The sequence below is a fragment of the Nicotiana sylvestris genome, chromosome 12 (assembly GCF_000393655.2).
Source record: "Nicotiana sylvestris chromosome 12, ASM39365v2, whole genome shotgun sequence".
In the NCBI taxonomy this organism is placed as follows: domain Eukaryota; kingdom Viridiplantae; phylum Streptophyta; class Magnoliopsida; order Solanales; family Solanaceae; genus Nicotiana; species Nicotiana sylvestris.
In genome coordinates this window covers 129,163,403-129,177,549 of record NC_091068.1, presented here as the reverse complement: position 1 = coordinate 129,177,549, position 14,147 = coordinate 129,163,403, and the positions used below count along the sequence as shown (strand labels likewise).

The 14,147-nt window shown below is 36.7% G+C and overlaps 1 protein-coding gene across 1 annotated transcript; it reads left to right on the top strand.

Moving 5' to 3' along the window:
* Positions 1–11,576: 11,576 nt before the first annotated feature.
* LOC138883717 (uncharacterized) lies at positions 11,577–12,125 on the top strand. Its single transcript, XM_070164423.1, has 2 exons — positions 11,577–11,666; positions 11,718–12,125. Exons 1-2 carry the CDS (start codon positions 11,577–11,579, stop codon positions 12,123–12,125), a joined length of 498 nt encoding a protein of 165 aa, XP_070020524.1.
* Positions 12,126–14,147: the final 2,022 nt, after the last annotated feature.

Here is a 14,147-nt window from a genome sequence, read left to right as displayed (position 1 = left end):
GATCAAAACTATATAGGCTGCATGATTAAATGTAGCAACAGTTACGAGATTGGAAGGATTCCGACTACAAGTTGTGGTGTGAGAAGGAGGCCTAAGGGGGGATGCCCTAGACTTTGGACCATATTCATAGAACAATCGCCTAGATGGCAGGAAAAGTCTAAAGTATTCGGAAGATATAAGTTAAGAAAATGATAAGAGCATTAGTCAACATTCGAGGACGAATGTTCCAAAGGGGGAATGATGTTACACCCCGCAATATTACGTCCCGCGGTATTATATTACGACAATGTTATGCTCGCAGTAATAAGTCATGACGATGTTGCACCCTGCAGTATTTTACGTTGAATTTGGCGTAAGGTAATTGACATCAGTCCAAGGAAAAAAATTATTTGGGGGTTATAAGGATTATGCCATATCATAAGTGATGAGTAAACTCATGAACATAAGAGGATAAGTAAAATCGAAGAAAACGAATTTTTTGTCAAAGTTTGGCAATTTGGGATAAAATACGAATCAAGTAATAATACCCGACAATTATAAACTAGTACCATGCAACATACCATATGACCATGGTAGTATAATATATAAAGTATATATGAAGTACTTTAAAAAAAATAGAATTTTAAGTAATTTGTGATAATTTTTAAATTATGCGTGTAATAGATTAATTACCGGGTAACGAAATATTACCTGGTTAACTAATAAGTGGATAAAGTAAAAAAAAAATCACCCCACGTGGCAGCCCCTTCAATTCCAAATTGATGACTCATCATTTTAGGCAACCAAATTAGATAACACATGGACTTCTTTTTAGATAAATCTTTAAGAGATACACAACCTTGAAATTTTGTCCCTTCGTGCACTTTTCAATTTATTGATGGCTATTTCCACTCTCCTTATTTTGACAGACATCATAGATCTTTCCTCTTTCAATCCATATCATAGTTTATTTGGGGGAGTTATAGAAAGCATTTACAATTGGGTATAAACCGTATTTTGTCAAGTCTCACTGTCTTTATTGTCACTACAGCTTATTTAGCATTTGGATTATTGCTTTAAGGGAATTTCTTGGATGTGAAATTAATATGGTTTCATGTTGTTGATTTTGCTAATTCATGGGTTAACCAAATCATAATTAGTGTTACTCAAGGGCTTCTACTTTGTCGCTAGTCACTTATGTTGGTGTATGAGGATATATGAATTAGCTTTGGTAAACTTCCTTTTAGATCTGCTTGTGTACATAAATTTTAAGCTTTAAGTTTTGGTATGCATCTTTGTATGATGCGATATGGCCAGGAACGTATTGGTTTCCTTGTATGACCAGGGATTGTGAATTGGTCTAGGTATATTAAGGCTATCCCTTCTTTTTTTTGGCATGATCCATATGATACGAACGAAACGTGCAAATGCACAAATTCTATGAATGATTCTATTCATAGAAGTATTAGAGATATCTATATTCTTGAATTTTCGTGTGTCATAATATTTTATCATCTGTTCATGGGTCTTAAAAAAATATGAAAGTTGAAAAGAGTTTACTTTATGATATTACTCAAAGGCAAAATGGTCTTATAAAGCTCCGAAAGATTTTATTAACGTACTTTTCATGCATTGCATTCATGTACATTGAACCATGATCAGATGGCGTTATATACGCGTATATATGTATGTATATATATATATGGGATATGGGAAAGGCTACGGCGTTATATACGCACCACCACCTGATCAGCTGGTATATGATGATAATGTTGCCCACAGTGGCTGAAATATGATTCAAACGGCGTTATATACGCGTATATATGTAAATATGATTCAAACGACATTATATACACATATATATGTATGTATATATATGTATATAGGATATGGGAAAGGTTATAGCGTTATATATGCACCACCACCTGATCAGCTGATATACAATGATGATTTTGCCCATAGTGGCCGATATGATATGATGGGATGCCCTCAGAAGCTGATGATATTATGAAATATGTACCTATGCACGACATGACATTCATATGCATATGCATGACGCTAAAAGTAATTTATGATTTACAAAGTTATTCAAACTTACAGGTTGAGTCATGTACTCTATATTTCTTCCATGTCTCTTATGTATTTATTTATGTGCCTTACATACTCGGTACATTATTCGTACTGACGTTCATTTTGCCTGGGGACACTGCGTTTCATGCCCGCAGGTCCCGATAGACAGGTCGAGAGCCCTCCAAGTAGGCTATCAGCTTAGCGAAAGATGTTGGTGCGCTTCATTTGCTTCGGAGTTGCTTGTTTGGTTAGTATGATTTAGACGTGTATTGTTTGGTATAGTGGGACTCTATCCCGACCTTTATGACATTTATGTACTCTTAGAGGCTTGTACACATATGTCGTATCCGTGAAAGATTGTATGGCCTTGTCGGCCTATGTTTTGAGTTTATAAATGATTATGTTGGCCTATTAGGCCCGTATATCACGTGTATATGATGATGTAATAAGAAAGATACATTACGTTGGTACTCGGTCGAGTAAGGTACCGGGTGCCCGTCGTGGCCCATCGGTTTGGGTTGTGACAAAAGTGGTATCAGAGCAGTTCTTTCCTAGGGAGTCTACAAGTCGTGTCTAGTAGAGTTTTGTTTATGGGTGTGTCGTGCATCACACTTATAAGCAAGAGGCTACAGGGCATTTAGGATTGTAACTCTTTCTTTTTACTCTAAATCGTGTGGTAGAGCTCAGTTGTAAGAATTCAAATTTCTAACTTCTATTTTACTCGTAATAAGACAATACCTACATCTACAAAGACGGTTGGTAAAAGACATGGATATGGAAGAGTTGAGTCAGAGGAACTCGACTTTGCATCATGCTTACGTTGAGTAACTTTGAGGTCTTCAGCAGTTCATGTGCGTACTGAAAGGTGTAAGCCTCTTGATAAGGAACCTTAAGGCAAGAATATCTATCCACCTTTATGGTGAAAGACAATGCTTTCAAGAAATAAAAGAAACAAGGTGAAGAAGGGTACGAGGTGCCCAGTTAATGAAGATTATCAGTATTACAGTTCCGATAGAAAAATATAAGCATTAAGAGTTACCCTCAGCAGTAACAGATGTATGTACAATTAGCCGTACCCATCTCAGTTATGCCCTATGGGGGCTAATAGGTGTAGTTTAAGAAAAGGACGGAACATCAAGACCTGGCTGGGGTTAGAGTAAACCAAAATAGTGAATGGATTGTTTGCGTTAGTTGATATTTCTGAAGGATATTGCAAGTGTGCTAGTAGATCTCCTTATGAGACACTCAGATGGTACACTCTAAAATAGTGCAACCAGATATGAGTACTACAAAGACATGCACTATAAACCTTGAAGGGATAAATATTACCTTAGTGTGGCTCGTGTCTCTAGTAAAGCGAGAACATTAAGAAACTTGAAGAGCCACTGGATGCAGCAAAGGAAAACTAAAAGCGAAAGAATGTCGTATTGAAGTTTTCACAAGAAAAAGGATATGCAGAAATATTAGCAGAATAATGAAAAGCGAGATAAGGAAGCATTATGAATAAGGTGTGATACATAGATGAAAATGGTAGAGTGTTACAAAACCTATAGTCAAATGAAGAAAGAGACGAAAGGTGATGGGCCTTAAGACAACAAAAGAGTATAGGCCATAAGGTCATATCTTCATTTCGAGAAATAAGTTCATGACTCCAACGCGACTACCAGAAGAGAGAGTTAATCCCCATAGTAATAGAAATCAGTATGGGCTGGTAAATAAGATAAATTAAATATGAATTAGGCACTGAATGATTGGAAAGTACTCGGCATCATGGGAATTTCATATTTTGTTCCGGCGGTAATAGAATGGACCACAAAAGAAGATTCACGATGAATTCAGAGAATAGTCATTCAAGGAGACGCTTCCCTAGAGCAATCAATATGAGCAAAGTTAAGCTTAAGAGACTGTATGGGCCATTTATGCTAAGTGTCACCATCGCGAGTAAGGAATTTGTCATCCTTGGTACAGAAGGATTGCCGCAAGGCGAGTAAGGATCATTGATGTTGAGAAAACGATGCCAAAAATGAAGAGGTAAAACATCTATAGGTAGATCCTCGTGGCTTCAGCTTTTAGTACACCCCTAAAGGAGGGAATATGGAGTGATGTGGCATTAAGTCAGAATTAAGTGATTCTAGTGGCTATGGAATGGTAAAGGAAGAATGCGATAAATAAAAGAGGAATGAGATGGCACTTATCCAAAATCTTACAGATACGCTATGATTCAAGAATATTGTGCAAGCACAACATCAAGGAGAGGAAGTAAAGGTTCCAACCCGAGCTATTATTAATAAATAAGGAGACAGTGCGAGATGTAAGTTAAGACAAAGGAAATAACCCAAGAAAGATTACAAGGAATATTGATATGAGAATGGGCCAGAGAGTAGTTAATAATTGGTCAGGAAGATCCCAGTTATGGCTAAACAGGAGGTTACAGAGGAGTTATCAAATCGTGTAAGGTAAACATAGTAGAACCCAACATGGAGAATTCAGCCTCGAAAAATATCATTATAAAACTTGAGATATATTCAAACAAGAGTTGGGGTAGTTAAAGGTACCGTACGAGTGTTTCGGGAATAAAAGAAAGTGCCACTGGGAAGGCAGTCAAAATATCAGTTCAGAAGCAACCATACAAGCACAAGGGCATGGAAGTAAGCAACTATGGATGATTATAGGCAAGTAAGGACATCAAAAAGGTCTGTAATAAGCTCATAGCTTTACGAGAGTCAAGGGTTCTCCCTAAGTACTACAACAAAAGACTAGCTGAGGAGATAAGAAAGAAGGCTTCAACCTAAGCACAACGACCTAAAGAGGAAATAGTCATATAACAACAATCTCGCAATAACATTGTAAGCATTCCAAAGGAAAGTGGCACCTACCGTGGCTAATGAACAGGAAGTAAGAATTAAAAAGTAATATTCAAGACCATATGAGTTGCACAAAAACTCTGGTGTGCATGGGAACTAAGATAAGCTAAGCATGCACGTAACAAGGGGCAAAAAGACCAGGAAAAGTAATAGCTTGCGTTAAAGAAAGCTAAGAAGGAACGAAAGGAAATATTCGATCAATGATCCCGAGTTGGTGACGTTATTAACACACTTAAGAGATTGGAGTTCTATACCTGCATCATATACAGCTGTAGAAGATTCTGGTATACGTTAAAAGAAAGAATTAAGCCTAGGTCATAGACGAAGGATTGAATTGTTAAAGGATTTTATCATAAATATCCCTCAATGCCTATGAAAGGCTAAAGTAATAACTAATACCAGGAGCCGCAGGTCGGAATATAGCTTAAGCCTACATAGAGGCTCATCAGAAAGAAGAGGATACTAAATAGTTACATCGACTAAGCAAAATAGGAGGGACCAAGAGAATTATAGACCTCAGAATCACTCTTAATATTAGAGGTGCAAGATAGATAGCACAACGACTATGTTCTATAACGACTCTAAGATAAAGCCAGTTAGAAGGGTACCAATCTCATAAGAAGTCAGTATGAAACTCCCACCAGATTGTATATGTACAGAGGTACGAGTATTATAATAGAGATTCAAGTTATGGACATGAATTATACCTATGTGGAAGGGAGGTCATGAAAGAGATAGAAGATACGATGCGAGATTTTAAGGTAAGTAAGGTAAAGGTGAACAACGTACGAGATACTCAAAGGCAGAATATGTGAATAGTCCATACTTCGAATAGAAGGCTAGAAGTTCTGAGATTCAATATCTAGGAATGATAGCGACATAATCAATGGCATATCTCATAGCCTATGGTTTCTAGGTATCGAGGAGGCTAATTAAGACAGTAAAGAAGAGTTAGAGACGATGTGATATCTCGCTTAATGTCCCGGAATGACACAAGGAAATCTATGATGCAAGCAAGTTGAAAGGTTGCAAGTACTATAAATAGAGTTGTGTAGGTCGTAAGCCATTGTATGGTGAAGCGACAAGGTTCTAGAAGACAAGATTAAGGATAATAAAGGGCGAGTGAGAAGGTAACGAAAATGAATAAGTCCTCAGGATTAAGCCCATGAAAACAAGAAGAGCAGATGGTTTCTCTAAATTATACAAAGCTCATTATAGCCTGAATGTACTCAAAGGAGTCTAAGACTAATAGAATTTAGATCCACCCTGGTAATAGAATAAGGGTGTAATTGTAATAGATAAAAAAAATGACGTTTGTGTCTTCGATTGAGTCATGATTCAACGAAGAAAAGAAACGGATCTTATGAATTGGATAAGATTAAAGTACCCATGCAAGGTGAATCACATTGGGATGTTATGAGGTACGGTTATGAAAGCAGGGTATCACCCCAGGTGGATCAATCTAATCATTTCAGACGTTCCCCGATAAAACGTGAATCCTAGCAGCAATATTACATAAAAGTTTACGTTATTGGTGGTATATTGTAGATCAATATTGAGGTGAATCAATAATGGATGGACAAAAGTTACAAAGTATGAGATAAGATTAGGCTGTCATTCTAAAGATGAACAGTAATGAGGAAGCATTAAAGGACTTAAATTTGTACATATGGAATGAGCAACGAAAGTAAGCTGGAATTTGGTAGCAGACCTTAGCAACGATAAATTAAAGTAAGAGTTATGGCAGTAAAATCATACAGATGGTTAAATGGACCTATGCGATGAGATATAACAATATTCGTGTATTCAACCAAGTAACGAGCAAAGAACTTCAGTATACTCATTAATGCTCAAAGGGACATCTTATAAAGCTCTACATATGAAGCCTAGAGATTGGGCACACTTACAAGATCAAAACTATATAGGCTGCATGATGAAAGGTAGCAACAGTTACGTGATTGGAAGGATTCTAACTACAAGTTGTGGTGTGAGAAGGAGGCCTAAGGGGGGATGCCCTAGACTTTGGACCTTATTCATAGAACAGTTGCCTAGATGGCAGGAAAAGTCTAAAGTATTCGGAAGATATAAGTTAAGAAAATGATAAGAGCATTAGTCAACATTCGAGGACGAATGTTCCAAAGGGGGGAATGATGTTACACCCCGCAATATTATGTCCCACGGTATTATATTACGACAATGTTATGCTCGCAGTAATAAGTCACGATGATGTTGCACCCTGCAGTATTTTACGTTGAATTTGTCGTAAGGTAATTGACATCAGTCCAAGGAAAAAAATTATTTGGGGGTTATAAGGATTATGCCATATCATAAGTGATGAGTAAACTCGTGAACATAAGAGGATAAGTAAAATCGAAGAAAACAAATTTTTGTCGAAGTTTGACAATTTGGGATAAAATACGAATCAAGTAATAATACCCGATAATTATAAACTAGTACCATGCAAGATACCATATGACCATGGTAGTATAATATATAAAGTATATATAAAGTATATATGAAGTACTTTGAAAATAAATAGAATTTTAAGTAATTTGTGATAATTTTTAAATTATGAGTGTAATAGATTAATTACCGGGTAACGAAATATTACCCGGTTAACTAATAAGTGGATAAATTAAAAAAAAATACCCCACGTGGTAGCCCCTTCAATTCCAAATTGATGACTCATCATTTGAGGCAACCAAATTAGATAACACATGGACTTCTTTTTAGATAAATCTTTAAGATACACAACCTTGAAATTTTGTCCCTTCGTGCACTTTTCAATTTATTGATAGCTATTTCCACTCTCCTTATTTTGAAAGACATCATAGATCTTTCCTCTTTCAATCCATATCATAGTTTATTTGGGGGAGTTATAGAAAGCGTTTACAATTGGGTATAAACCGTATTTTGTCAAGTCTCACTGTCTTTATTGTCACTACAACTTATTTAGCATTTGGATATTTGCTTTAAGGGAATTTCTTGGATGTGAAATTAATATGGTTTCATGTTGTTGATTTTGCTAATTCATAGGTTAACCAAATCATAATTAGTGTTACTCAAGGGCTTCTACTTTGTCGCTAGTCACTTATGTTGGTGTATGAGGATATATGAATTAGCTTTGGTAAATTTCCTTTTGGATCAGCTTGTGTACAAAAATTTTAAGCTTTTAGTTTTGGTATGCATCTTTGTATGATGCGATATGGATAGGAACGTATTGGTTTCCTTGTATGACGAGGGATTGTGAATTGGTCCAGGTATGTTAAAGCAATCCCTTCTTTCTTTTGGCATGATCCATATGATACGAACGAAACGTGCAAATTCACAAATTCCATGAATGATTCTATTCATAGAAGTATTAGAGATATCTATGTTCTTGAATTTTCATGTGTCATAATATTTTATCATCTGTTCATGTGTCTCAAAAAAATATGAAAGTTGAAAAGAGTTTACTTTATGATATTACTCAAAGGCAAAATGTTCTTATAAAGCTCCGAAAGATTTTATTAACATACTTTTCATGCATTGCATTCATGTACATTGACCCATGACCAGATGACGTTATATATGTATGTATATATATGTATATATATATGGGATATGGGAAAGGCTACATCGTTATATACGCACCACCACCTGATTAGCTGGTTTATGATGATGATGTTGCCCACAGTGGCTGAAATATGATTCAAACGGTGTTATATATGCGTATATATGTAAATATGATTCAAACGGCGTTATATACACGTATATATGTATGTATATGGGATATGGGAAAGGTTATGGTGTTATATATGCACCACCACCTGATTAGCTGGTATACGATGATGATTTTGCCCGCAGTGGCTGATATGATATGATGGGATGCCCTCAGAGGCTGATGATATTATGAAACATCTACCTATGCACGACATGACATTTATACGCATATGCATGACGCTAAAAGTAATTTATGATTTACAAAGTTATTCAGACTTACAGGTTGAGTCATGCACTCTATATTTCTTCCATGTCTCTTATGTATTTATTTATGTGCCTTACATACTCGGTAAATTATTCGTACTGACGTCCCTTTTGCCTGGGGACGCTGCGTTTCATGCCCGCAGGTCCCGATAGACAGGTCGAGAGCCCTCCAAGTAGGCTATCAGCTTAGTGGAAGATGTTGGTGCGCTCCATTTGCTTCGGAGTTGCTTGTTTGGTTAGTATGATTTAGACGTGTTTTGTTTGGTATGGCGGGACTCTATCCCGACCTTTATAACATTTATGTACTCTTAGAAGCTTGTAGACATATGTCGTATACGTGAAAGATTGTACAACCTTGTCGGCCTATGTTTGAGTTTTTTAAATGATTATGTTGGCCTATTAGGCCCGTATGTCACGTGTATATGACGATGTAATAAGAAAGATACATTACATTGGTACTCGGTCGAGTAAGGTACCGGGTGCCCGTCACGGCCCATCGATTTGGGTCGTGACAGAACCACTACGTGCAAATCTTTTGCGATCGTTCTTATATGCATTATTATAACCATATTTTTTCTTTCTTCTATTATATTTTGAAGCTCTTGAACTAAAAGAGATTAGAGAGAAAAATACAAAATAGGATCTTTAAGTGCAGAAGTAGTACAACTAAAGAATAAGAAGGCAATGTGGTTATATCCAAGGATGATGAGTGTTCATCATTCTGAAAGATGGAGTCATTCTTCTTGTTACTCTAATGACTGTATTTTCCTACTGCAAAGTGGATGTTATGGATTGAAAAACTCAAAGTTAGTTTGGCTGTGCTTTCATTCCTTCATGTTACTGTAAAGTTTTGTTTTCATATATTATATACATCTCTTTTGTTTTTCTTGTCCTAGTGTTGATAATTCAGCTCAACTGAATTGGTGTATACATGCATGGTCCTTTCTTGTTTCTTCTTCCAGGAAACGAAACAAGAAAACGAAAGAATGCAATTAAAGGAAAAAGAAAATGAAGGAAAATTCAATTTTCTATTTTACGTTTTGTCTCCTTCAATTTGTACTTACTGCAGTTACAACCATAGATGTCACATTAATCTCTACCAAATGAACAACTTGCTAGGAGTATGATTTTCTGGAAAAAAAATTCTTTTTCTATATGTAATTTGTTTACAGCTTGTTTGGATGGTTGTTACATATCGTTTCATAATGTATCGTATTGTATTGTATTGTAATATACTGTATCATTTGATAAATACAATATTTGGATGGAATGTGTCGTTTTACCATTGTTTCATGGTATCACGCACCAGTAATATGATGAATAAACTTACGAAATTATTATAAAAAATGATACAATATATAAAAAGGTAAGGTAAGTGATAAAATAAAATTATTTAATAATAATGAAGGGTGAGATTGAGAGAAAAAGACAAGGAAATGACCCAACCACACTAAATCGGTCGCTACATAAAGTGACACATTTCATCGTTACGTAACGATGGATTTAATAATACAATATAATAAAATTTAAATAACAATCAAAACAAACATTGTATTTAAAATAACTATACGATATGATACAATAGGTAACAACCATCCAAACAAGCTGTTAAAGTTTTCACATCATATATTTGTCGGCGTAAAGAATTTTTACAGTAACATATTTTTAAATCAAGAGTACATAAATTAAACACTTTGAAATTTATATAACTTTCTCTTGTTTTCACTTACACACTTAAACATAAATCATAGTTGAATACATTTACATAGCATATAAAAATCCTCAATAGAAATGAAGAACTTCCAAAGTGTGCAGAGTTTAGAAATCAGGTTTCAAGTCACTATCAATTTAACAAGCTATTTTGTGGAAGTGCCCGGGCTTCTCCAACTAGTATGAATAAGATGCATGACTTAGGTGCGAATTTTTAGAACTTGAATGTATGATTTGGCTTCCATGTCCTCTAATTGCAGGGCAGAAGGTATCAAATGACAGCAAATGGAAATATGCATGACGCCAAACGAATAGATCTTTCCATCAACACAACCTACTATTTCGGTTTTAACACGGCAATATAAATTCAAGAAAATCTTTAAAATTATATAACATATGTGGTATCTACTAGCTTTAAATCCTTGGTATGTTTAAAAAAAATTTGTTTGAATAAATCAAATAACAATACGCTCAAATTTTGGATATGGACCAATAGCCTTCCTCGGCCTTCCGCAGCTGTCATCACACCAATGCAGTAGCTTTCAGGGTTTCTCTTCCCCTTCTAAAGGAAGAATGCTCCTTGAGATTTTCAAGGCCGATTTGCCAATAACACTTAACCTTTGCTTGGAGGCTACATAAAGGAAAAAAGTATCAAATTTTCCCTTTCTTTGTTTGGAGTCGCTTCAAGTGTCTCACATATTAATTCCGTTGAGGGAATAAACATAACCAAACAAAAACTAATAGATATAGAAATATTCACTTCACGCACAAACTCTATAATTAGGTGCACTCATAGTATTTTATTAATGCTTGGTAATACTTCTCTGTCAGGGAAAGATTTACTTGGGCCAGGGCGGAGGATTTCAATTCAAGGCCTAGACTTGATAGATTTCTGATATCGTCCTCCTTGGATGAGCCGGTGCCGAATGTGCTGCAGATTCCTTTACCTAGGCTGACTTCGGATCATTTGCCTATCTTGCTAGATAGATGCAGGGTGCTCCTTTCCGATTCGAGAACATGTGGTTGAAAGTGCCAGAATTTGCTAACAAAGTGAAAGAATGGTGGACAAGTTACGGGGTATCAGGGACACCTTTATTCTGTCTTTCAAAGAAACTTAAACTGCTCTAGGGAGATATTATTAGGTGGAATAAGGAGGTTTTTAGGAGGGTAGAGGTTAAAATGAGGGAGCTTATGCATGAATTGGGGGAATTAGAGAGAAGGGAAGGGGCGAGGGAGTTAGATGAATCTGAGAAAGCAAGATTGGTGGAGGTTAAGAGGGAAATAGTCGAGTTAGCAATAGCTCAGAAGACTAGTTGGCGGCAAAAATCAAGGGCGCTCTGGTTAAAGGAGGGGGGTTCGAATACCAAATTTTTCCACAGGGTTGCGGTTGCAAATCGAAAGAGAAACTTCATAAAGTCCTTAGTTGTGGATGATGTGAGGATTGAAGGAGAGGAGGAGGTAAAAGGGGTGATAGTGGGGTTTTATGAGAACTTTTACAAAGAGGAAGTTACTTGGAGGCCTACGTTGGGGGGATAGAGTTCAACCACATAGGGGAGGGAGACAGTGAGTGACTAGAAACGGTTTTCGAGGAGGAGGAGGTGCACGGGTGTCGAGTTGCGTTGGTGATAAGGCCCCCGGGCCTGATGGTTTCTCTTTGGCCTTCTTCCAGCTCTATTGGGACACCATTAAGGGGGAGTTGATGGAAGTCATTGAATACTTCCATGTGAATGGTGTTTTCGAGAGAAGTATCAATGCTTCTTTTATTACCATTGTGCTTGAAAGAAGGTACATCTTGTATCAGAGACTACATGCCTATCAGTCCTGTGGGAAGCATTTACAAGATTATTTCGAAAGTGCTATCTGTTAGACTCAAGAAGGTTCTTAACGTGTCTGTTTCGTCTTCTCAGAATGCGTTTGTGGAAGGTAGACAGATCCTGGATACTGCTTTGGTGGCAGATGAACTTGTAGACTCCAGAAGGAAAAATATAGAGCCCGGCTTACTATGCAAGTTGGACCTTTAGAAGGCTTTCGACCATGTCAATTGGGAGTTCCTGGATTTCATTATGATGCAGAAGGGGTTTGGGGTAAGATGGAGGGGATGGATCAAGTTCTACATTTACTCAGTCAGATTCTCTGTCCTGGTTAACGGTAGCCCGTGTGGTTTCTTTGGCAGTTCCAGGGGTCTCAAGCAAGGTGACCCCCTATCCCCCATGCTATTCATTCTAGTGATGGATGCTCTGAGTAAAATGTTGGATCGTGCGGCGAGCGGAGGTTTTTTAAGGATTCTCAGCTCCGATCAGAGCACCCAGTGCCCGAAGAGTCTCTCATTTGCTTTTCACAGATGACAACCTATTTCAATTCCTAGACCTAAGACCCAAAAATAAACGGCACTCCCAATTCCCAAGGACCTAGACCTAAGAGATAACAAAAAAGGGCTTCAGCCGATCACCCCCAATTCCAAAAAAAGACCGCCGAGCGACACACCCAAGATTAAATTCAGTCTCTACCTTAGTTCTTCTCTTCTAGCTCTCACTTCCCTAGGACAAGCAAAGAATTGCATTCTGTAATCTGTATGTAGATGCGTGCATATTCATACATATATTCATCTACCTATATTTTCTTCTAATTTAGCCAACAATTGATTCTTGGATGATGCTGGCTTAGATCCCCTTTTTTTTCCTTGTTTTTTCTCTCGCTTGGGTGCTTAGTTATTGCGCGTGCAGCACTGTGATGGCATTCACTAGTACTGATAAAATCAGATCGGCAAACACAGTGATTTGTGCTTCCGCCTCTCGAGTTTGTTCGATTTTTCTATAAAGTATCTGGCTGAGGCTTTCGGATGGAGATCTTGTTCGCGGTCCTATGGCTTTTGGTTTCAAAGCTTCCACAAAGTAAAATTTCAGATTTTCAGAGCTGAACTCTCTTCCTTGATTTTCTGCTGTATTGGCTGGCTGTGTACATAAATTTGCTTACGGGTAAATCTATGTTACATGGATTGAAGGCCAAATTACTTTTAGCTCCTGGTAAGTATCTTGATACTTGTCAAAAATTATCGTTGTCGTCATTGTTGTTTTCAACTGTATTGTTGTTCGATAAGTTGATCACCTCTCTTTTTCTTTCATTTAGTTTGCCAACTTGTTGGAACGCAATTCATGTAACAACAACATTTGGACATTTTGAACTAATTGACCTTCTAGCGAGACATTCATGCAATTCATGATGCTTTTCTTCCTCTTTAAATATATATATGATTGTTTATTTGAAGTTTAGTTGCTGATTTTTTATTTATTTATTATAATAGTTTATTTGATTTAAATCAACTAGTGATTGGTCACGAGGGTAATTTCATAATTGTGCCATTTTAAATATAGAATTGGTATGTGTAATGATCTTATGGTTTCAGTTCATTTTACATAATTGTTTAATTGTTAAAATGATTACTAAAATTTATAATATATGGCCATCACAACAATCTCAAAGATTAGGAAAATAATTAAATGTGCTAGTTGCTTTAGGCGCAATCAATAATAAATTATCGTGGCTATGAGTACGGTTCCC